General features: G+C 61.7%; 1 protein-coding gene across 1 annotated transcript in view; it reads right to left on the reverse strand.

The window, feature by feature from the left end:
* Positions 1 to 24,104, reverse strand: part of STX1A (syntaxin 1A) — a 101,038-nt gene that overhangs the window by 24,980 nt on the left and 51,954 nt on the right. Inside the window, exons 4-5 of the mRNA XM_075440048.1 lie at positions 5,562 to 5,636; positions 1,603 to 1,676 (exon numbers count right to left, since the gene is read on the reverse strand). Of these exons, the coding sequence (XP_075296163.1) occupies positions 1,603 to 1,676; positions 5,562 to 5,636 (149 nt within the window). The remainder of the gene's footprint in view (positions 1 to 1,602; positions 1,677 to 5,561; positions 5,637 to 24,104) is intronic.

Raw genomic sequence — 24,104 nt, forward strand, 5'->3', positions numbered from 1 at the left:
TTCTGAGCTCACCTGAGGCTGTGCAGATGCCGCAGGCTGTACGAGGGGCGCGTGAGGCTCCGCCACCTCCCCTGCCCCAGCTCCCTCTCCACACCCACGCCCCGGGCACCCCCCGGCGCTTCGCGCTGCCTCCCTGGCGCCTGCCCGCACGCTGCCTCCCCAGGGAAGTTCTCTTTTGACACATTCTGCCAAGCTGTGGCCTTGGACCACCCCACCGACTGTGCCCTCTCTGGTGGTGTTCCCCAAGCCTTCCCACCAGCACCCAGCACAGACGTCAGAGGGACATTTGTGACCCATCCTCGCTCTCCAGCTGCCCCAGGCCAGGACCCAAGCAGTGCCCAGGGTGGACGTCTACAGCAGTCACACCTTCCACTGCAATCAGCTGCTCCGGAGAGAGAAACGTCGCTCTGCAAGGCATTCCAACACTTCTTCATCAAGTATTTCTCAGCTGTTTCTTGGCTTTGGGCAGGTTGGAGGGGAGTTCCTGAGAACTGTAGGACAATTCAGGCTGGAAGGAACTTCAGGAGGTCACACAGCCCAACCACCGCCTCGGAGCAGTGTCAGTGACGTCCAGTTTTGAGTGCATGCTGCTGGCCCCAGGCACCAGCCCCGTGTCCCTCAGCCCCATCTCCTGTGGAGCTGACATACTCCACCCCACCGTGGCTGCAGACAGCAGCGTGAGCAGCACGACCGTTCACCATGGCTGAGCCCAACACCGCCTCAGCTTGTTCAGCCTGGAGAAGAGAAGGCTGCGAGGGGACCTAATAAATGCTTATAAATATCTGAAGGATGGGGGTCAGGAGGATGGGGCCAGACTCTTTCCAGTGGTGCCCAGCGACAGGACAAGGGGCAACGGGCACAAACTGAAGCAGAGGAAGTTCCAGCTGAACCCGAGGAAGAACTTCTTCCCTCTGAGGGTGACGGAACCCTGGCCCAGGGTGCCCAGGGAGGTTGTGGAGTCTCCTTCTCTGGAGATATTCCAGCCCCACCTGGACAAGGTCCTGTGCAGCCTGCTGTAGGTGACACTGCTTCAGCAGGGGGGTTGGACTAGATGACCCACAGAGGTCCCTGCCAACCCCTACTATTCTGTGATTCTGTGATTCTGTGAGTTGCCCAGTTGCATCAGTGAGCCTTGGTCTCCTTTACGCGTGGCTCAAGCACCCTTCCAGGCACTGGAAGGACACGCAGAGGTCTCAGGTTTCTGAACACAGCGCAGGCAAACGTTCTCCCCCCAGAGCTGCCATTGTAGTGGGTATTTTTGCTCCAGCCAAAATCCCCTTTGGCGAGATGCTGAGGACGGATGTGCAGAAACCCAGCGGCCCCCGGCCACGCGGACGCCCGGCCTCGCACAGGCGGACGCGGCCGATGCGGGCTGCCCTCGCGGCTCCCTCTGCACGTACCTGTGTCGCGGCTCCTTCAGGCTGGCTTTTTCACCGATTTGGGAACATGCTGCACTTCTTTGCCCAGCACTTGCAGACCAGAAGTCGGTTGCTCTAAAGCCAAGCACAGCCCTCGTCCTCCCCCATCACCTCCCGGGACCCCTCCACCGCCGCCAGCCGCCTCCGGTCCCCCCCTTCCCAGTGCCGGAGGACAGAGACTCACCTGAGTTTTCCTTATCCGCAGGTCAGCAGACGACCTGTTCAGTCCTTCCTCTTGCTCAATACTCTGCTCAATACCTGGCCGGGGTAGAAGGACACAGATTATTTCGTGCTGTTCAGAGCAGGCGCAGGGACTGTTTGGCAGGGGGACTGTAACAGACTGACGGCTGCGAATCGAGGAGCATCTGGCACCGAGCGGTCCCCAGCTCCTGACCTGAGCCTGCAACGTAGCCTGGCCTGGCAGCAAAGCCCCCTTCCACTACTGCAACCCACTCAGTGCCTGGCCACCGGCTGAGAGTCGGTGCTGTCGAGGGCGGCAGCCGTCCCCCCCGGTCTGGTCAGAGAGGATTTCAACCCAAATCTGACGTACGGCTCGGGTCTGACCTCTGCGCTTTCCGGTATTCAGACAAAATGGAGCGCTGCTCCCCGCTGCTAGGCAGGAGGAGGAAACCCAGAGCCGAAATGTCTCTGCAAAATACCAAAGCTCAAGACTTCTCCAGGGACCCTAAAAATAGTAGGTGTGCCAGCCGCGCGGCCGGGCGCAGGGGGGCCCGGCCAGGCTGGCGAGAGCGCGTCTGGCGGCACCGCGCTCTGCCGCGACGCCCCGATCCAGATTCGCCCTTTCAGTTACGCTCGGCAGCGCAGCTCGGTGGGACGAGCTCCTCGCCTGCCCACAGACCCCCAAAGCGCAGCCGGGAGGAGCGGGGCCCTGCGCAGCGTCCCGCCACGGGCTGGGCGCGGGGCTGCCGGGGACGAGGTCTGGCACAGGGCACGGCAGTGCAAATCCGCGCCTCGAGGCCAGCTCAGGACGTGCAAATTCAAAAACTGAAATTCAGGGACTTCCAAAGTCTGGTGGAAACCTCCCGTCGGCAGGCTGGCGCAGTGGGCAGCTCCACGTCTCCATGCAGACCATGGGGTGTGAGCGGGTGGCACCCCTCGGGCTTGGCCGAAGCCCCCATCCCCAATGCAGATGTCCCACAGCGCTCCGAGCCCGGCTGTCCCAGCACCTTCCACGCTGGGGCAGGTCCCACGAGCCCAGCACGGGGCAGGTTCCCCCCGCAGCAGGGGCTCCCCATTCCCCAGGGCTGCCCAGGGGCTCCCCATCACCACCCAGTGCAGCGGGGCACAGCGCAGGACTCCACCTGGGCATCTCCGAGCCCGCTGGGTGCTGGTCACCCACCAGACCACCCCGCGGAGACCAGCAGCGCTGCGAGGAAGACCGCGGGCGCGGGGGAACCCTTCACAGCGCTGGCAGAGGGTGCCCAACAGCACAGAACTCTCCAGGGCAGCATCAGCACAAATTCCGCGCTCCCTCCTCTTCCAGCCCGGAACAAGCGTCTGTACCCGGAGCTCATCCGAAAGGTCCCGTCCCACACAGCCAGACGGCCCCGGCGCTTCTCCCGCGCAGCCCCAGGCTGCTGCCTGCCCAGCAGCCCCCACCAGCACCCGATCCTCCTCCACGCTCGTCGCAGACCGTTCCCCGTTCCCAAGGAACGGTATTGGCAAACATTGTGCATTTATGGTAATTAATAAAATCACATTTTCCCAAGAAGCTGGTAATTAGAATTAGCCACTGCATGAGCAATGTCTGGCCTAACGAAGCCAATTCATTGTCGGCAGATGGTGTTTTTGATCAGTCCTGACTGTTTTTTTGTTTCATTGATCGTGCTGGCCACGAGGCGGTTTGGGACGAAGCACTCGGACCAATAATCCGCTGCTCCAGGTAAACACAATACTGGTGAGTCTTTTCTGGAAGAAGGAAACAGGAACTGGAGACTGTCCTGCAATCCTTCAGGCGCTCGAACCCCTTAAAAAACACAGGACAAAACACCTACGGCAAAGGACTTTTCTTCTGCACAGGCTAAACTCTGTCCCCAGCTGTGGACACCAGGGATCCCAGTATGGCTGGAGGCTCTGCTCCATGGGAAGGGTCACAGAATCACAGAGTCACAGAATTACAGAGTGGTCGGGGTTGGCAGGGTCCTCTGTGGGTCACCCAGCCCAACCCCCTGCCCAAGCAGAGTCACCCAGAGCAGGCTGCACAGCACCACGGCCAGGCGGGGCTGGAATATCTCCAGAGAAGGAGACTCCACAGCCTCCCTGGGCAGCCTGGGCCAGGGCTCCGTCACCCTCAGAGGGAAGAAGTTCTTCCTCGGGTTCAGCTGGAGCTTCCTCTGCTTCAGTTTGTGCCCGTTGCCCCTTGTCCTGGCGCTGGGCACCACTGGAAAGAGTCTGGCCCCATCCTCCTGACCCCCACCCTGCAGATATTTAGAGGCATTTCGAAGGTCCCCTCTCAGCCTTCTCTTCTCCAGGCTGAACAAGCCCAGCTCCCTCAGCCTCTCCTCGGAGGAGAGATGCTCCAGTCCCCTCATCGTCCTTGTAGCCCTGCGCTGGACTCTCTCCAGTAGCTCCTCATCTTTCTTGAACTGGGGAGCCCAGCACTGGACACAGAACTCCAGATGGGGCCTCACCAGGGCAGAGCAGAGGGGCAGGAGAACCTCCCTCGCCCTGCTGCCCACACTCCTCTTGATGCACCCCAGGATCCCATTGGCCTTTTTGGCAGCCAGGGCACGCTGCTGGCTCATGGTCACCCTGTCGCCCACCAGAAGGAGCTACTGGAGAGAGTCCAGCGCAGGGCTACAAGGATGAGGAGGGGACTGGAGCATCTCTCCTACGAGAAAAGGCTGAGGGAGCTGGGCTTGTTCAGCCTGGAGAAGAGAAGGCTGAGAGGGGACCTTAGAAATGCCTCTAAATATCTGCAGGGGGGGGGTCAGGAGGACGGGGCCAGACTCTTTCCAGTGGTGCCCAGCGACAGGACAAGGGGCAACGGGCACAAACTGAAGCACAGGAAGCTCCAGCTGAACCCGAGGAAGAACTTCTTCCCTCTGAGGGTGACGGAGCCCTGGCCCAGGCTGCCCAGGGAGGCTGTGGAGTCTCCTTCTCTGGAGATATTCCAGCCCCGGCTGGCCATGGTGCTGTGCCCCCTGCTCTGGGTGACCCTGCTTGGGCAGGGGGCTGGGCTGGGTGACCCACAGAGGGCCCTGCCAGCCCCGACCATGCTGGGATTCTGTGATTTTGTGTGATGTGAGCAGCGAGAAGCAGGAGCCCCGGGGGCAGCAGCCCGAAGCCAGCACAGCACTGAGAGCCGGCAGCACCGCCCAGCCCACCCGCAGCCGCGCAGGGATGAGTGACGGTGCCTCTCCGGGTGGGACCCCTCGGTGCTGCCCCTGCCCGCACCGACCTGGCTCAGCAGGGAAGAGCCAGCTCTGCTCGGAGGCCTGCACGCCCCACCGCAGCACCTCTTCCACCACCCAGCCATTGCAACCCAACCCTCGGCCGCGCCACGCGCCGGCGCAGAGCCGGGGGTCCCCGCAGAGCCCGACGCCTGGCGGCACCGGCAGCACGGGGCTCGCTCGCAGCCCCCCGGGTGCTCGCGGCCCCGCTCCCCACCCCCAGCCTGGGAACCGGACACCAAGGGGCAGATTCACAGAGGGCAAAGGAAGTCAGACAGAGGATGCGAGGGGAGCGATGGTGACACCCAGCCCCGGGTGGTCCCTGCAAAGCACTGGCAGATGCCACCTCCAGCTGTCCCTTCCCCAGCTCTGTGACCCCTCCCAGAACCGGCCCCGGGTGCCAGCGGACAGACGGACGGTGCCGAGCTGTGTGTCGGTGACCTGCCCCTTCTCGCCTAGAGCAAACCACCCCAAACCTGACCCCAGCCAAGCACCAGCTGCTGCTGGCACAGGGTTGAGATGGCAGCCAGGGCCCCACGGCGTCACCGGTCACGGGGGACGAGTGGGAAGTGCCGAGCAGCGGGGGCACGGAGCAGGACCCCCGGCAGCCACGCTCCCTGCCTGCCGCAGCCGCAGCCGGGACGGGAGCCGCGGGACCCGCTGCCCGGGGCTGCAGGGCAGGAGCACGGCGGGCAGAGCCCCGCAGCAGCACCACAGGCAAAACACTCACTCTTTAGCTTGGAGCGCACTTTGTTCGCCGTCTTCTTTATGTCAGACATCAGCTCTTCCAGCTCCTCCTTTGTTTCTGTGGAGAAAGAGAAGAGCAGACACGGACGTGTTGGAGGCACCGCTGAAAGCGGCCGCCCAGCCCCACGGCACGCGGAGAGCAGCGCTGCGGACAGTCCCTCCTGACGGGAAGCCACGCAGAACCCGCCGTGCTGACTCTCGTACCGGAGAGAAAACCACTGCTGGGCACCGAACACCTTCTGCGCACCGCAGGCTGCTCTCCTCAGGCCCCGGCCATGCTGGCCAGCCCTGCCCAGGGCGTTTTCGCAGGGCCACATCTTCCCCTGGCACCTTCGGGAAATGGCCTGCACGCGTCTGCTCATTCCCCAGCCTCAGCTTGCCGCTTTTGGCAGAAAAATGAGGGCTGAGGCAGGCAGACCCACCCCACAGCCCCCAGCCCGCGTCTCGGGAACAACCCCGAGCAGCCCAGCGCCGGCGGGAGGGTGTGAAGCCTTCTCCTGTTTCGGCAGGCAAGGGCACAGGAGGTGCAAATAAAAACAAGAACAAGCAAGTCCCTTCGCCGTGTCCACAGGTGCACCCCGCGCGCAGCCGGCACGCAGCTCCCGGCCGGAGCAGACCCTGCGGAGCTGAGCCCGTCGGTGGTCTCAGCTCGCCCAGCCTGCGAGGGTGGGTACGAGCGTGGCCCAGGCTGCCAGGACCTTCGCCTCAGCTGGGGAGAGGAGGAAGCCACAGCAGACACCACATGGAGAGAAGTGAATCAGCTGGGGCAGTTCTGAGCCCGGCCGCCCGACGGGACCCGGCACAGGGCAATCCGCCCTCGCTCCCTCTGCCAGTGCCAGGAGCCAGCTCTGAGCTCACCGCCACTGACAGCGCAACCGTTGCAACGTCCCAAGGCGCTCGTGTCTCACAGCATTTTTCCCTGCACTGCAGCAGCATCTCCAAGCCACAAATCGTTGCTCAGCAAACCTGGATCGGAGCGAAGCTCCTTGATCAGCCCTGTGAGGGATGGATGGATGGATGGAGGGATGGCTGGAGGGATGGATGGATGGAGGGATGGATGGAGGGATGGATGGAGGGATGGAGGGATGGAGGGATGGAGGGATGGATGAAGGGAGAGAGGGATGGAGGGATGGATGGAGGGATGGATGGAGGGATGGATGGAGGGATGGAGGGATGGAGGGATGGAGGGATGGATGAAGGGAGGGATGGATGGAGGGATGGATGGAGGGATGGATGGAGGGATGGAGGGATGGAGGGATGGAGGGATGAAGGGATGGATGGATGGAGGGATGGAGGGATGGAGGGATGGAGGGATGGAGGGATGGATGAAGGGATGGATGGATGGATGGATGGATGGATGGATGGATGGATGGAGGGAGGGATGGAGGGATGGATGGAGGGATGGAGGGAGGGATGGAGGGATGGAGGGAGGGATGGATGGATGGAGGGATGGAGGGATGGATGGATGGATGGAGAGCACCCTGCAGAGAAGGACTGGGGGATGCTGGTGGGTGACAGACGGGACATCAGCCGGCCATGTGCGCTGGCAGCCCCGAAGGCCAAGCGTCTCCTGGGCTGTGTCCCCACCAGTGGGGCCAGCGGGGCGAGGAACGGGATGCTCCCCCTCTGCTCCCCTCTCCTCACCCCCCCTGCAGCCCTGCACCCAGCTCGGGGGTCCCCACCACAAGACAGCGCTCGGAGACGGAGCGAGGGGGAGTGAGGCTGGACATCGGGGAGGAATGTTCTACGCTGAGGGTGCTGAGGCCCTGGCACTGGGTGCCCGGAGAAGCTGTGGCTGCTCCATCCCTGGCCGGGTTCAAGGCCAGGCTGGACGGGGCTGTGAGCAGCCTGGTCCGGTTGAAGGGGTCCCTGCCATGGCAGGGGTTGGGCTGGGTGGGCCTTGAAGGTCGCTGCCAATCCAAACCACTCTCTGAGTCCTTGATCTCAGGCAGGTTCCTCTGCCAGAAAAAAGAGCATCTCCTCAAAGCAGCCGAGAGACGCCGGTGTGCCCCTCACCCCCGGGTGCTCCAGAAGCTGCCGGACCCCCCTGATGGCAGCAGCAGGGCTTGGGGCAGGGGGGCACAGCACCTGTGCCCAGCACACAGGTCCCCAGCCCCACGCTGCGCTCCTCCACAGAGGCTGGCTGGTGCCAAATGCCCTGTCCTCACCCACGGGTTGTGGCAGCCCGGCTGCCTCGCCGGGGACGCAACCCTGCCCCGACCGCGGCCCTGGCCGACCCCGACACGCAGCAGTGAGACCAGCACCGTGCAGTGCCTCACGATCCAGGTACTAAAGAAAGCACAAACCACCCACCGTTGCGATCTGATTTCTCAGAAATGCTGCCACCCTCCAGCTCCCTCTTGGTTTCGAGGAGATCAAGGCTTACTTAATTAAATAAAACTTTGTTTAATGGACTCTGGGCACATTCCCCGAGTCATTTCACTGGCTGCGGCAGCTCTGACGCTGCACGCTCCCAGCTGGCAGTCACAGGCATAATTAGAAAATGATGCTGATGGGAATGTGCCAGGGGAAGGTCACATCCTGCCGACGGCCGTACCCGCTTCCGACCCGGAGCCGAGAGCCTCGGCTCTGCTGGGAAAAGGAGGCACCGACCGCGTCGGTGAGCCCCTTCAGCTCAGGTGCTTCCGAGGAAGCCAACGCCGCGGCCTCGCTGGGCGACGCGGTGCCGTGACGGATTCGCTAGAGAACAAGCACAAACGCGGGGAAAGGAAGGGCATGGTCTCAGCCTGAGTCCTCATTTAAGTGACTAATTATTTTTTCCCCCTTTCTTGAAAGAACTTCTAGTGAGTAAAGGAAGAACGCAGCCCGGGCTGGGCAACTCGCTGCACGTGGCCAGGCAAAGCCCAGCAGCGCCGGGGCAGAGCGGGCTGCCCCGGAGATGGGGACAGGCCAAGAGCTGGGGGTGCTCACCCGGGAAGGGGCAAGCGAAGGGGCTCCCGTGGCTGCCTACCACGATCCAGCGGGATGGGGGACAGCAGCTGGAGCCAGACTTCGAGCCCTTGGAGGTGACCTTCAGCTTCTCGCTGAAGCTTGGAGGTGCACAGGGACAGGACAAGCAGTGACGGGTCAAGCTTGTACACGCAAAATTCGAACTAGATATTAGGAAAAAAGCTGTTGTGACGAGGGCAGTCATGTCCAGCCTTAAAGGCATTCAGCACGTGGCTGGGCGAAGGCCTGAGCGACCTGACCCCGTGGACCTGCTGGAGGGTGTGGGACCAGGGAGCTCCAAGGTCCCTCCCCACACACACCACCTTCAGCCCTACGACACCACGGCACCGACTCGCTGCTCCCGGTCCCGTCGGGCTGAGGGACACGCCGCACTCCTGCTCGCACTGCGGACGCGCACGGCAGCGGCCAGCGTGGGCGAGCATCCCTCCGCGCCGGCCGCTCAGGAAGGGGCAGGAGCACGCGGACAGACGGAGGGACGCGGAACAGGGGGCCAGGATAGAGGGACGTGGGACGGGGAGCCAGGCTGCCTTCCCTCCAAAGATTTCCAATTGAGCAGCAGGGAGAAAACGCTCCTTCTGCTGGCTCTGAGTCACAGGGCGCGCGGGGATCACTTGGCGACCTGGCAGGCGCAGGCTTCCCAGCCAATTATTTTCACATCCATGGCGTCTGTTTAAGTGACTCACTCCCATCTGTTTCACCGTTCACGGCGAGTGACGTTCAGCAACAGGAAGCCGAAGCACCACAACATCACCGCGGCGAGCAGCGCGGTGCTGCGGGGCCCGGCGCCATGCTTGCGGCCAAGCTCCCCGCGTCGCGGGACGGCTGCGTCGCGGGACGGCTGGCACCCAGCGCGGCACCGGAGCAGGGGGAACCCCACGGGCACCTGCACCATGGGGCCATGTCCCCGGGCCCCACGGCGAGGGGAGAGGAGGCTTTGGTCCGGGGTCAAGCCTTACGGCCCCGAGAAGCCCCAGGGGACGCCAGGCAGCACGGGGCAGGCAGGGCTGCAGGCAGGGATGCTGGCAGGGATGCAGGCAGGGGTGCAGGCAGGGGTGCTGGCAGGGATGCTGGCAGGGCTGCAGGTAGGGCTGCAGGCAGGGGGGCAGGCAGGGATGCAGGCAGGGGTGCAGGCAGGGCTGCAGGCAGGGGGGCAGGCAGGGATGCTGGCAGGGGTGCAGGCAGGGATGCAGGCAGGGGGGCAGGCAGGGCTGCAGGCAGGGATGCTGGCAGGGGTGCTGGCAGGGATGCAGGCAGGGATGCAGGCAGGGCTGCAGGCAGGGATGCAGGCAGGGCTGCAGGCAGGGGTGCTGGCAGGGTTGCAGGCAGGGCTGCAGGCAGGGGTGCAGGCAGGGCTGCAGGCAAGGATGCTGGCAGGGGTGCCGGCAGGGGTGCTGGCAGGGGTGCAGGCAGGGGTGCAGGCACGGATGCAGGCAGGGGTGCAGGCAGGGGTGCTGGCAGGGGTGCTGGCAGGGGGGCAGGCAGGGGTGCTGGCAGGGCTGCAGGCAGGGGGGCAGGCAGGGGTGCTGGCAGGGGTGCAGGCAGGGGTGCTGGCAGGGCTGCAGGCAGGGCTGCTGGCAGGGCTGCAGGCAGGGCTGCAGGCAGGGCTGCTGGCAGGGCTGCAGGCAGGGCTGCAGGCAGCCCAACGCCCAGCGTCACCGCTTGCCGCCGTCCAGAAAGGAGGAGGGAAAAAGCCTTCAAACCGCCCAGCAGCGAGCAGGAGACCAGCAGGCAGGGGGGCAGAGGGGCAGGGGGCAGGGAGGGAGAGAGGCAGGGGGACCGGAGGGCAGGGGGACAGGAGGGCAGGGGGGCAGAGGGGCAGGGGGGCTGGGGGGCAGGAGGGCAGGGGGCAGGGGGCAGGGAGGGAGAGGGGAAGGAGGGCAGAGGGGCTGGGGGGCAGGAGGGCAGCAGGGCAGGGGGGCAGAGGGGCAGGAGGGCAGGGGGGCAGGGGGCAGGGGGGCAGGGGGCAGGGAGGGAGAGAGGCAGGGGGACCGGAGGGCAGGGGGACAGGAGGGGAGAGAGGAAGGAGGGCAGGGGGGCTGGGGGGCAGGGGGGCAGCAGGGCAGGGGGGCAGCCGACCGCCACCCTTCACAGCTGACCGCAGGTGACTGCCAGCCACCCGCCACAGCGCGCCGAGCATCAGCGTGAGGGTGACTTTGCCCACCCGGTTCGGTTCCCGGCCGCCGAAGCCGGGCTGCTGGGACTGACGAAGCTCCACCGCTCGCTGACCCGCGGCTCCGCGCTGACACCGCCAGCGCAACCCAAAGCAGCGCGGCTCCAAACCCGTTCACAACCGAGTTACCCGACACAGCTGGGAAGCAGGATCTTCTGGGGAAAGACTTCCCTCTGTCAACAAAAAATTAAAGAAGATCCTGTGACCACAGTTCCTCCAAGGCCGTTTTAAAAACAAAAAAACTTCTCTGCCTTAAAACTTCTCTTCCGTCTCTCGCAGGTCGCCACTGATGGGCCCGGTCTTCTTGGCACTTCAGTTTACAAAACGCAGGGAATTTTTCCAAGGCGAATACAAAGAGGAAGCACAGAGCTGGCAGCCCCGTGAGCTATCTGCTCTCCGGGAGGAAACCATCAGGAACCCTGCTGAGGGATCTACGGAGCTGCCTGAAACACCTTCCATAGTGTTTCATGGCCGTAAAGTAATAAAAACGAAAGCTGTTTTAAAAGCCACCAGGGAGGAGATCAGCCAGCAAGGCTGCTCCAGCCCCCGGCTGGGAACTACTGCCGTCAGCCTCACCTCCACGCCTGGTCAGGTCACGGAGCAGATCCTCCTGGAAGACATCTCGAAACACAGAGATGACAGGGAGGTGATGAGAGAAAGCCAGCATGGCTTCACCAAGGGCAAGTTGTGCCTGACTAAGCTGGTGGCCTTCCACAACGGAGTGACTGCAGTAGCGAACAAGGGAATAGCTACAGACACCATCTGCCTGGACTGCTGTAAGGCCTTCCACATGGTCCCCCCAACTTTCTTGCCTCTTCTTTGGAGAGATATAAATTTGATGGACGGACTACAGATGGATAAGGAATTGGCTGGATGGCCACATACAGCCAAAGAGTTGCAGGCAAGGGCTCAGTGTGCAAGCACAGAACCTGTAACAGGTGGTGTCCCTCAAGGGACCGTACTAGGACCAACGTTACTTCATGTCTCCATCAAGACACAGACACCAAGCTGGGTGGTGCAGTCGATCCGTGGGAAAGACAAGGTGGCATCCAGAGGGACCTGGACAGCCTGGAGGAGCGGGGCCATGTGAACCTCATGAAGTTCAACCAGGCCAAGGGCAAGGTCCTGCACCTGGGTCGGGGCAACCCCCAGTGCCAGCACAGACTGGGGGATGGATGGATGGATGGATGGATGGATGGATGGATGGATGGATGGAGGGATGGATGGAGGGATGGATGGATGGATGGAGGGATGGATGGAGGGATGGATGGATGGATGGAGGGATGGATGGATGGATGGATGGAGGGATGGATGGATGGATGGATGGATGGAGGGAGGGATGGATGGATGGATGGATGGATGGATGGATGGATGGATGGATGGATGGATGGATGGATGGAGGGATGGAGGGACGGATGGATGGATGGACGGATGGATGGAGGGATGGAGGGATGGATGGAGGGATGGATGGATGGATGGATGGATGGATGGATGGATGGATGGATGGATGGAGGGATGGATGGAGAGCAGCCCTGTGGCAAAGGACTTTCCAGATGAAGTCCCATTTGACAAAAGAGATCTTGGACATCAGTGACCTCTGTGCAGTCCTTCCGTTCCCAAAGGCTGACGTTCTCAGAGTCTGACAGTGCAACGTCTTTATTCGAGCTAAGTAAAACAAGAAGGAAAAAAATTTCGATGCTTGGTTTGCAAGACGCTGACTCAACCCTTTCCTAACCTTCCCGAGTTTTTTCACCTCTGAGCAGTACGGCCCTTTGCAGCAGGTAGGAAAGAACGGGGGGCACGCAGAGGGGTGGGCAGGAGAGAGCTGTGCGACCACTGCCCCAGGCAGAGCCGGGACTGTCGCTTCCATGCAGAAGCAACACAAGGAGCTCCAGCTGCCTGCTGAGCTACAGAAATAGGACACAGCGACGCCATCCATCTGCCTTCACCAGGAGCCAGGGTGTGGGAGACGTCCGATACCATCGGGAGCAGCCAGCAGCTCTGGGATTTTTAACTTCCAGCATGCCGGGAGGAACAAATCCTGCTGGAGACACAGCAAGGAGAGATGCTGCTGGGGTGCAATGTCAGTGCAAAATGTCACAAGGCTTTTCCCAGGAGCAGAACCGAGACGATGCACGGAGGGGTCTGAAAAGCTCTTACAGATCCCCTGGGACTGCAGGCGCTGCCTGAGCCGCCTCACCTGCACCAGCGGCCGTGGCTGGGGGCGACCCACAACAGACTAAAACTTGTTAAGTCACTAAAAAAGGAAGCAGGTGAGATATTTATCTAATGTTTCTATTACATATTATTAGGTAATTCACAGCTGGTTATCGGTAACAGCAGTGGGACTGCACTTATAAAACACCCTTCTACGTCAGCGGTGACGGATCCTGCTTCACACCCCCTGCAAACCCCGCGTGCTCCTCGCAGGCTGCTGGTCCGGCCAGGCAAAGGTGCGGAGCTGCAGCCACCGAGAAGCGTGGAAGAGAAGGCTGAGAGGGGACCTTAGAAATGCCCATAAATATCTGCAGGGTGGGGGTCAGGAGGACGGGGCCAGACTCTTTCCAGTGGTGCCCAGCGACAGGACAAGGGGCAACGGGCACAAACTGAAGCAGAGGAAGCTCCAGCTGAACCCAAGGAAGAACTTCTTCCCTCTGAGGGTGCCGGAGCCCTGGCCCAGGCTGCCCAGGGAGGCTGTGGAGTCTCCTTCTCTGGAGATATTCCAGCCCCGCCTGGCCGCGGTGCTGTGCAGCCTGCTCTGGGTGACCCTGCTTGGGCAGGGGGTTGGGCTGGGTGACCCCCAGAGGGCCCTGCCAACCCCTGCCATGCTGGGATCCTGTGATTCTGTGATTCTGAAGCATCCGTCCGAGCTCACCGGCTGGACACGCTTGCTGGGAGCCTTTCACTAACAACCGGGCTTGCCCAGGGCGCAGAGCCCTTCCGCAGCCTGTCGCTGAGCCACCCCCCGGGTTCTCACCCCATGACCGTCTCCTCCGACTGCTCCTGCCATGCTGGGCCGCCCTCGGAGCCAGAACCCCCCCTCCCAGTGGCAAATCTCAGGCTGAAGGCAGAGCTGTGCCATGCACTCGCTGCTTCTCCTGCAGCCACGCTTGCTGGGTGCTTACAACCCGGCAGCACAAACAACGGGATCCAAGTCTGCTCGCAGCCAAGCGCTTCGGTTTGGTGATGAACCTGTGCAAAAGGTGGAGGGGACAGAGACGCCCCAGCACAGTCCCTCATTTCAGTTCCCCTTTTTGGGGAGAACCTGTTAGGATTTCAGGTTTTTTTCCAATACACTAAGCCAAGAGCTCGCAGCCGGTGACGGAGCGCTAGGGATGAAGGGGAGCCCGTGGACATCCACGTGAGCTCGATTCCACCTCGTGCAGCAACGCGGCTCCCCAGGTCACGGGCGCTGCCATCACAGCCACGAAGGAACGGTTTGCGCTCGGCAGCAAACCCAGCGCGACCCGCCGCTTGCCTCCGGCATCCCCAGCCCAGCGCCGCCTGCGCCGCTGCTCCCGCTCGCGGCTCCACCGGAGCTTCCGCTCGGGATGCGGGAGGTTGCCGAGCTGACGGGGAACAGCAAGTATCAATAGCTCGAAGCAGGAAGAGCTTAGGAGATCTTTTAATTAATTTTTAAGCAATAATTACGTGCCCTGAGTTACAACGCCAGCTGCAGAGCACAGTTCTGTCTGCGCAGAAATGAGGTCCTGCTCTCACGCGTCCGCAGCAGCCACCGGCCCCGGCGAGAGCGCAGGCGTCGGGCACAGGAGCGATCCGGTGGGTGCCGAGTGGGCAAGGGTGGGCGGCTGCAGCCACCGGCCCCGGGGACGCCTCCCGGCCCACAGCAGAGTCGCTCTGCGACGGGCACCCAATTAAGGCAGCAAAATTTACATGGACAAATGGCTTCAGGTGGCCACTTGCTCCGGCCGCGGACCTGCCCTCCCAGCAAGCCCGGAGTCCGTCAGAGATCTCCAGCCCTGGCATCGCCGGCGAGGTCTCGGGGCAGCACCTCTCCAGCAGCCATCAGCTGGCTGAGCCACGGCCCTTCCACAGCCTCCTCGCAGCACCCCGACTCCCGGGGTCTCCTCCGAGCCCCTCCAGCCGCCCCGGCCTGGCGCAGCGCAGCCCCGAACGCCGCGGCTCCGCGGGTGCCCAGCAGGCAGAGGCACCACCTAAAGCTGCACAGATCCATTTTTACACCACCAAACCGCATTAATTGTCTCACCCTCCTCCAATTCTCTCGATCGAATTCCACTTCCAAAACTCCATTATTTCGCCCAGAAGCAAGGTCGGGTTAATCAGTCAATAATTACCCAGCTCCTTCCCTCTCTCTTTCTTTAAAAAACCGACACCGTGCGACCTCCCGAGCTCCCAGTGCCCGGCCGGTACGCGGAGACTTATTGGAAATCAACACTAATGGCAAAGGCACCGTCTTACTCAGCTCTTGGAAACCTTCCCGATCGATAACTTCAGGTGGGCTGGATCCAGCAGTGCCTATTTTTGGTACCGACTGTTTAGCAACAACCTGAATTACTGCTGGAACGTAAGAATTTAATCACAAGACACATCACGTGTTCTCGCAAATGTTTCCCATATGTTTCTGTCCTTCCTGCATTATTCTCCCATTTTCCTTTACTAACGCACCAAAATGGCTGAGACATCTCTGCTCCTCTTCAAGCACGTCACCAAAAATTCAGACCGTCCTTCGGGCCGCTGCTTGCTGGGTTTTCCGGCTCCCTGCGCTGCCCAGCTCCACCTTCTGTGCCACTGGAAGAGGGTGGGAAAAGACTGTCCTAAGCCCCACCACGTCTGGGAAAACGCAGACGACTGCGCCTCAGCAGCAGGGAGAACTCCAAGCGCAGGACACAGCCCAGTGGGAAGCAAGGCAGCGGGGTGCAGGGAGAACACAGGGCTTCAAATTTATCCCGTGCGCAGGCGATGGAGAGGAGCGAGCCATGATCATCTGCACCAGATCTTCTCGCTGTCCATCTTGTCCTTGGTTCCCCTTTACCGGCTGGGACGCAGAGGGGATCGAGGACCCTTGGCACGAGGACGGCTCGTCTGCGTGACGGGAAGGTTTGCTTCTCCTTGCCGCCAACCCCACGGCCGCTGCGCTGTGGCCCGGCCAGCGACGGCACGGAGACCGGCGCAGAGCGGAGCTGTGGGGCAGGGTCCCTCCCCGCAGGCTGCAGCGAGGGGACGGACACCGCAGCGATGGAAACCTCCACGCCAGGGCTGAGTAACACAAACCAGGAGGAATCTGGGAGCACAAACAAGCAATCGCAAAGCTCTGGTTTATTCACCTTGTAACAGAGGAGTGTGGGCAGCAGGGTGAGGGAGGTTCTCCTCCCCCTCTGCTCTGCCCTGGGGAGGCCCCATCTGCAGTGCTGGGTCCAGTGCTGGGCTCCCCAGTTTGAGAGAGATGAGGAGCTACTGGAGAGAGTCCAGCGCAGGGCTACGAGGGTGAGGAGGGGACTGGAGCATCTCTCCTACAAGGAGAGGCTGAGGGAGCTGGGCTTGTTCAGCCTGGAGAAGAGAAGGCTGAGAGGGCACCTTAGAAATGCCTGTGAATATCTGCAGGGTGGGGGTCAGGAGGACGGGGCCAGACTCTTTCCAGTGGTGCCCAGCGACAGGACAAGGGGCACCGGGCACAAACTGAAGCAGAGGAAGCTCCAGCTGAACCCGAGGAAGAACTTCTTCCCTCTGAGGGTGACGGAGCCCTGGCCCAGGCTGCCCAGGGAGGCTGTGGAGTCTCCTTCTCTGGAGATATTCCAGATCCGCCTGGACACGGTGCTGTGCAGCCTGCTCTGGGTGACCCTGCTTGGGCAGGGGGTTGGGCTGGGTGACCCACAGAGGGCCCTGCCAGCCCTGAACATGCTGTAATTCTCTGATTCTGTAACGGAGATGTCTGGGGCAATTAAATAAGTTTCTTTATGTTCCACACCTTAATCATAGGACCATGGACTCATGGCGCGGTTTGGGTTGGCAGGGACCTTCAAGGCCCATCCAGCCCAACCCCTGCCATGGCAGGGACCCCTTCCACCAGCCCAGGCTGCTCCCAGCCCCGTCCAGCCTGGCCTTGAACCCGGCCAGGGATGGGGCAGCCACAGCTTCTCCGGGCACCCAGTGCCAGGGCCTCAGCACCCTCAGCGTAGAACATTCCTCCCCGATGTCCAGCCTCACCCCCCCTCACTCCGTCTCCAAGCGCTGTCTTGTGCTGGGGACCCCCGAGCTGGGCGCAGGGCTGCAGGGGGGGTGAGGAGAGGGGAGCAGAGGGGGAGCATCCCCTTCCTCGCCCCGCTGGCCCCGCTGCTGGGGACGCAGCCCAGGAGACGCTTGGCCTTCGGGGCTGCCAGCGCACGTGGCCGGCTGATGTCCCGTCTGTCACCCACCAGCATCCCCCAGTCCTTCTCTGCAGGGTGCTCTCCATCCATCCATCCCTCCATCCCTCCATCCCTCCATCCCTCCATCCATCCATCCATCCCTCCCTCCATCCATCCATCCATCCATCCATCCCTCCATCCATCCATCCCTCCATCCCTCCATCCCTCCATCCATCCATCCATCCATCCATCCCTCCATCCATCCATCCTTCCCTCCCTCCCTCTCGCAGTCTGTGCTGGCACTGGGGGTTGCCCCGACCCAGGTGCAGGACCTCGCCCTTGGCCTGGTTGAACTTCCTGAGGTTCCCACACCTCGGTAACTTCACTCCTAGCACTCTGGCTGTGTACTAAAGCGCGTTCACCCACCCTTCCCTTTGTATCCTGGCCTCCTTCGGGAGGTCGGCTCTCAGCACCCTCAGGCCAGCTGCCTCCTGCAGCAAGTGGTGACCCAGCCATGCTCTCCACCACCCCAGCACCCCAGCCTACGCGGCTTTCTCCTGGGGCCAGGAATCGCACCCGTTTATCTGACCCTTTTCTAGAAGGCTGAATGCAACAACAGCTGAATCAGACTGAGTTAAAATATAAATAAATTAAAAAAAGGTAGTTTTGGAGCTCTCCAAGCCCCAGAGCGCAGCACTGGAGGCAGAGCGCTGGAAGGCTACCGACCATCCCAGGCCACGTCAGATGCCGTTCTGGAGGACGGCATGACTGTACACGCCACAAGCCTGCATTAGGACCTACATCAGCCATGTCCCCTGGCCTGTCTGGGGGACCAGTCGCTTGGGCAGGGGCAGGAACAGGTCTGCTGGGAGCAGAGGGCTCCATTGGGCATGGTCCAGCAGGTTCACCAGCACAGCCCACTTCTGCATCACCGACCACGGGCCCAGCAGTGATTTGACCCAGGACACGCCACGGCTCTTCCCGAAAGCAGCTGTACCCCAAACGCCACATTTAAATTGCTCAGGACGAGAGAGCAAGTCCAAGCTAGAGAGTGGGCACCAACGAGGGGCCCTGGCACCGCGCAACGCGGAGTGGTGGAGCAGCGGGGCCTGACGGAGGGACATCCTTCACCCCCCGCACAAGGTGCTGCAGATCCCACGCGGTGACCCCGCTCGGACAAAGACAAGCAGGGCTTTCTGCAGAACGGCAGCCAGCCAGGGAGCTGGGGACAGGTTATTTTTAGAGTTGCGCATTTCCACCATAAAGAGCAAGTATCACCTCTAGCTAGAAAGAAAACCTTTTGTAGCACTGGTGGAAAAAAATGACCCGCAGGAGTCCCACCCCCTGGAGCTGCAGCTGCGAGCACGCGCTCTTCACGCTGCTGCCGTTCGCTACCCAACGCAGCGCGTGCCCCCGAACGCACCCGCTGCGGGGTTCAGACCCCTCTGCTGCCCCGCCGAGCAGCTGCTTCTTCAAAAAAATGCCCTGATTTATATTTTTAAACAGGGCCTGCAGTACAGGGAGCCAGGTGACTGTTCCCGCAGCCGCTGCTCGGGCGGTGGCTAACGCGGGGAGCAGCACCGTGAGGTCACGCGAGGACAACAGGGTGGCCAGCAAGGGCTGAAGTCGTTCTGCAGCCGCTGTCACCGGCCCCTGGCCACCTCCCGCTGCCACTCGCCTTCCGTACCGGCTGTCTGATGGAGCCCACACGGAAACGGCAGCGGCTGGCAGCCAGGCTGGCAGGCTGAACCACGGCAGCCTGCCCAGAAAAGCCTTTTAAGCGGCTCTGACAGCAGCTGGGCTGCTGAGGCTTTCGTGCTCGCCGGTGTGACCCAGGGGATGCCGGCGCCGGGACGCAGAGGGAAGGACGAGCCCTCTCACCCTCTGCTAGCTAACGGGTTTGCTCGTAGATGCAGGAACCACAAGTTGCAAGTTATGAGGTGTGGGTTGCGAATTTGAGAACTTCTTCATGACAAACCTCCTGAATTAAGCGACGGAAGAGTGAATTCACCCGTGGGGCTAGTCTGTGCCCAGGGCACTGAGCCCTTGCTTGTCTTGTTTTTTTTTTCTAATGAGCTCATAAAATAAATTTTATTTTACAGAGTGCATCGTCCAGTAAATTTGAGAGATCCCAATGGACCACGACAAACCGTGTCACCTGTGTCCCACTCCCCGACAGCCTGGCTGGTTGCTCTGCTGTGGTCCCAGTGCCCCCCACCCCGGACTCTCCCCATTCTCCCCCCTCCAGCCCGGAGCTGGGCAGCAGCCGCCCGACAGCCCCCAGCCCCAGCCGGAGCTCCAGAAGCAGGTTTGCACGGGCAGCCCTGCCCGGGGGAAGCAGGCACCGCGACTGCCGCGCTGCCGGGCACCCGAGCCCACGGCTCTGAGCACCGGGAGGCCAGGGAGGGCCCCGCAGCCCCCCGCTGCACAGCAGCCTACCGCGTCTCCCTAAATAGCAGCCCACCAGCCATCACCGTAACGCGCTTCATCAATGAAGAGAAATGGGCTCTGGTCATTGGGAGGCTTCAGCAGCAGCCCAGGTCACCGAGTGTCACTAAAGAGGCAGCAGGAAAGGCAGGGGAAACGTCAACACGGGAAAAAATCTGCCTCACAGGGCTGGGCACGTGCTCAAAGATCTTTTTCACAGGACCATGGACTCACAGAGCGGTTTGGGTTGGCAGGGACCTTCGAGGCCCACCCAGCCCAACCCCTGCCATGGCAGGGACCCCTTCCACCGGACCAGGCTGCTCCCAGCCCCGTCCAACCTGGCCTTGAACCCGGCCAGGGATGGGGCAGCCACAGCTTCTCCGGGCACCCAGTGCCAGGGCCTCAGCACCCTCAGCGTAGAACATCCCTCCGCGATGTCCAGCCTAAACCTCTTTGCTGGGCCACCCAGCAGGGCCGGTGCTGGCAGGGGCTGCCGAGCCCGTTCTCCTCGACTTCAGCAGCCAGCTTTGGTCATGGAGGCTGGGGTCTCCCAGGCCCCAGGGCCACGGTCGGGCACGCAGGTGACCGCAGCAGCAAGGCAGGATTTGGTCCCTTCATCTCCTGCACCCACGTCTCCAAATATAAACGCAAGCCAGCCCCACGCCTTCGCGTCAGACTCGCGTGCCGGGGCTGAGCCCTCGTCCGCAATCCCGTCACAAGGCTGCCTCGCCCCCAAGCTCTTTGGATTGTTTGGTGAGTTACAGAAATCGGAAGGGAAGTGTTTCTGCTCAGGAGTTTCTCCCCTGATCCGGGCCAGGAGCACGGGACTGCGCCTGCCGCAGGCTGGACACCTCCCTCCCGACACGGCGCGGGCAGAGGGACGGCCGCTGACCCGTCCTCCCTGCCACCATCGCCCAGCTCGCCCCAGCACCTCCCCAGCGTCGCCCACCCCTGCGCCCCTGGCAGCGCTGCCGCGGGCGAGCTCTTCCCAGGGAGCCGGCCGCCGCGTGCCGTGCCCAGCAGTGCCGACGTGCTCCCCGCCACGCTCGCCCCAGCCTCCCGCTCCTCCGCGTCACCAGCGTGTCACCGGCCGCCTCTTCCACGGCGCTCACTGGCTCATCGGAGGGCACACGTCCCCTCCGATGACGGCGGAGGGAATGGAGAATCCCAAAAAACAAGGGGACCCCCCATGCCCGGCAAACCCAGCTTGCTGCCCGCTCCACCGCTCCAGACCCCCAGCACTGCCCTCGCTCCGTGCCCCTCCGAGCAGCGCAGGTCACCTCCCGCTGCTCGCTATAAACACAGAGAGACTGGGGACGGAGGGAGGAAGGGAGGAAAACGGGCTTGTCTTTAACGAGAAAGATCAAACAACACGGCTTGAACGAGCAGAAGAAAACCGAGACCCTAGAGAACCACCGCCCAGCAGCGCAAGGCTGCGTTCGAGCTGTGCAGAAAGGATGGGGAGAACGGGACGGGTGCAGGTCTGGGACCGCACAGACCCACTGCCACGGGCTCCTCTGCCCTCAGCTCTGGCATAGGAAGGATTTCTGTGTGCTCCTCGGCAGCCCCCACGCTCCCTCCCAGCCCCACGTCCCTGCAGCCCCCGTCAGAGCCCCCCACCGCGCTGGACTGTCCTTGCTCCCGTGTCTGTCTCCCCTCTTACGGCTTCCCCAGCCTGCTCCCCCTCACGTGCCAGAATCCACCCGCGTCTGTGGGCATCCCGGGTCACGAGACGGGGCTGCATCCCCCACCCCGGACACCGCAGCCGCGGTGCATCCCAGTCCTCCTCACCAACCCCTAGCAGACAGAGGCTCTTCCCACCAACGCCTTCTTCCAAGTTCTCCTTCCCACGCCCGTGGCCCCTGGATCCAAACCCAAAGCACCCGCACCGCAGGCGTGGGGCTGCCCCACGCACCAAACGCGCGGCCGCTGCCCGCGCTTCGCGGCAAGGCGTCCACGCAGCTCTGCTGGGCTCTCCCAGGGACAGCAACGTTCTCCTCCAAGGCCGCAAAGCCCAGCTCCATGCACGGCGGCTCTGACAAACCCGGGCGATGCTCGGGAGAGGCGGCCGAAACCTCCAGCTGCAGCAGATGTGGAACAGGCACTGCGGCAGAGCACGCTTCGGTGGGGTGGCTCTAACAGAGCTCAGAAGCAAAATTAGGTCCAGACATGGGGAAGGTTTTCATCCAAGCCACGTGTGCAAGGAAGCAGAGGTGGCAAGGAGCGCGCACCTCGGGGTGCGCTGGGCAGGACGCACGGGTACCTCGCGCCCGCGCCGCCAGCCTGGGCACCGGCACCGGATGATTAAAGATCTGGAGCTGGACTGGGGGAAAGATGATGAGTGAGTCCCAGGCAGGGGTCACTCCTGGGGCGAGTTCAGTTCAGCGTTTCCATTAAGAGCTGGAGGAAAATCCACCCAGCGGCTCGCAGAGGCGGCAGAGAAGAGCAGTGCTTGCTTCACTTACCTGATTCACAGACACACGTGATTAATGACAAAACCAGGCTAAAAATCAATTACAGAGATACTGAAAAAGGACAAATCCCAGCTGGTTCCCATGGAGAGCAATAATCTAATGGCCAAACACAACTGCAGGACCTCGTCTCCGGTTGTACGCTGGGAGGAGGTGACAGGAGAGCCTGCGAGGAAGGCAGCAGCCAGCGGCAGGAGGACATGTGCAGGGACTGAAGGCATTTTTTTCTTGGGAAATGGCAAATCTGAGCAGGACTCATGTAGACAGCTGCCTCCCCGAGCTCCGTGCTGAGGATGGGCAGCGCAGACAGAAGGTGGCTGTGATCCCACCTCCAAAGCCAGCATTGACCCTGTGTCCCAACAGCACTGCCGTTATTTCCCAGATGAGGACGTCCAGGAGAAAACCAAGGGCCACAGAGGCTAGAAAGCAGGATTTCACCCAAGGGAGGTCTGGAGATGCTGCCTGATGGCTGCATGTGGGTGCTGGCCCACGGAAAAGCTGCCCACACACACAGCACTCCGAACGCCACCCAATCTCAGCAACAGATCCAGTTCATCCAATTTTCTGGAGGTAGTTGGTGTCCACTAAGGCTTGGCTTACCTGCTCCTCGCAGTCTGTGGAGAGTTAATGCCCTGCTCCGTCCCTTCCTTCCGGGGTGACGGGACGATCAGGAGCTCCCACTGCAGCTCAGCCCCACGGGACAGCCAGCCCGGCGCCGGGACGGGGCTTGCACGCCAGTGCTGTGCTGCGGAAGATGACACCTGTGTGACATGGCCAGGGAGGGATATGCTCTCCTTGTGTCTGATAATGGTCTCCAAACGTCTTCTGAAGGCCAGACACGAGACATCGGTGGAAAAGGACCTGGGGGTGCTGGTCGACAGCCGGCTGAACAGGAGCCAGCAGTGTGCACAGGTGGCCAAGAAGGCCAAGGGCATCCTGGCTTGGATCAGGAATGGTGTGGCCAGCAGGAGCAGGGAGGGGATCGTGCCCCTGTACTCGGCACTGGTGAGGCCGCACCTCGAGTCCTGTGCTCAGTTTTGGGCCCCTCACTCCAAGCAGGACATGGAGGGGCTGGAGCGTGTCTGGAGAAGGGCAGCGAGGCTGGGGAGGGGTCTGGAGAACAAGTCTGATGGGGAGCGGCTGAGGGAGCTGGGGCTGCTCAGTCAGGAGAAGAGGAGGCTGAGGGGAGACCTCATGGCTCTCTGCAGCTGCCTGAAGGGAGGGTGGAGTGAGGGGGGGGTTGGTCTCTTCTCCCAGGTAACCAGCGACAGGACGAGAGGCAATGGCCTCAAGTTGCGTCAGGGGAGGTTCAGATTGGATGTTAGGAAAAATGTCTTTACAGAAAGAGTGGTCAGACATTGGACCAGGCTGCCCAGGGCAGTGGTGGAGTCCCCATCCCCGGAGACACTTAAAAGATGTATAGATGCGGAGCTCAGGGACATGGTTTAGTGGCGCTGATGGGCTGACGGTTGGACTTGATGATCTCAGAGGTCTTTTCCAACTTTAATGATTCTGTGATTCTATGATCACCAGACATGGTCCACTTGATAATGAAGATCTGTGTCCTCGAGATATCTTCTCTGATCCACATCTCACATGCTCAGAACCAAACTAAGCACCAAATCTGCACTTAGGTTGTCAGGAACCTCCACCGACTGGGGCTCCATCTCCTTCATACAGGACACATAACCTGAGCAACTGCTTTGGCATGGGAGGATTTCATTTTTTCCTGCTTTTGTCCTACCACAGTCTCCAGAGGGTGGAGCAGAGGTCTCTGCCAACCTCAGCCAGGCTATGATTCTGTAAGGAAAGGGTTTTTTACTGAGATGGTGACTGATCACAGGTCACCCAGAGACACTGTGGAGTCTCCCTCCTTGGAGATATTCAGATACTGTCTAGACATTGTCCTGGGCACCCTGCTATACGTCACCCAGCTTGAGCAGTGTTGTTGGACCAGGTGACCTCCACAGGTCTCTTCCCATCTCAACCACTCTGTGATTCTGTGCAAATAAGGAGCCACAGTGCCCTGTGATGTATCAGACCAAACAAGAGAAGCTGTTGTGCTGTGTGTTCCACAGAATCTGTGCAAAGCAGTGGTGTCACAGGAGGTTACGTGGCTGCACTCACGCAGCACCACTGCTGCCGGACCCCGGGCTGAGGGT

The sequence above is a fragment of the Opisthocomus hoazin genome, chromosome 20, assembly GCF_030867145.1.
Source record: "Opisthocomus hoazin isolate bOpiHoa1 chromosome 20, bOpiHoa1.hap1, whole genome shotgun sequence".
In the NCBI taxonomy this organism is placed as follows: domain Eukaryota; kingdom Metazoa; phylum Chordata; class Aves; order Opisthocomiformes; family Opisthocomidae; genus Opisthocomus; species Opisthocomus hoazin.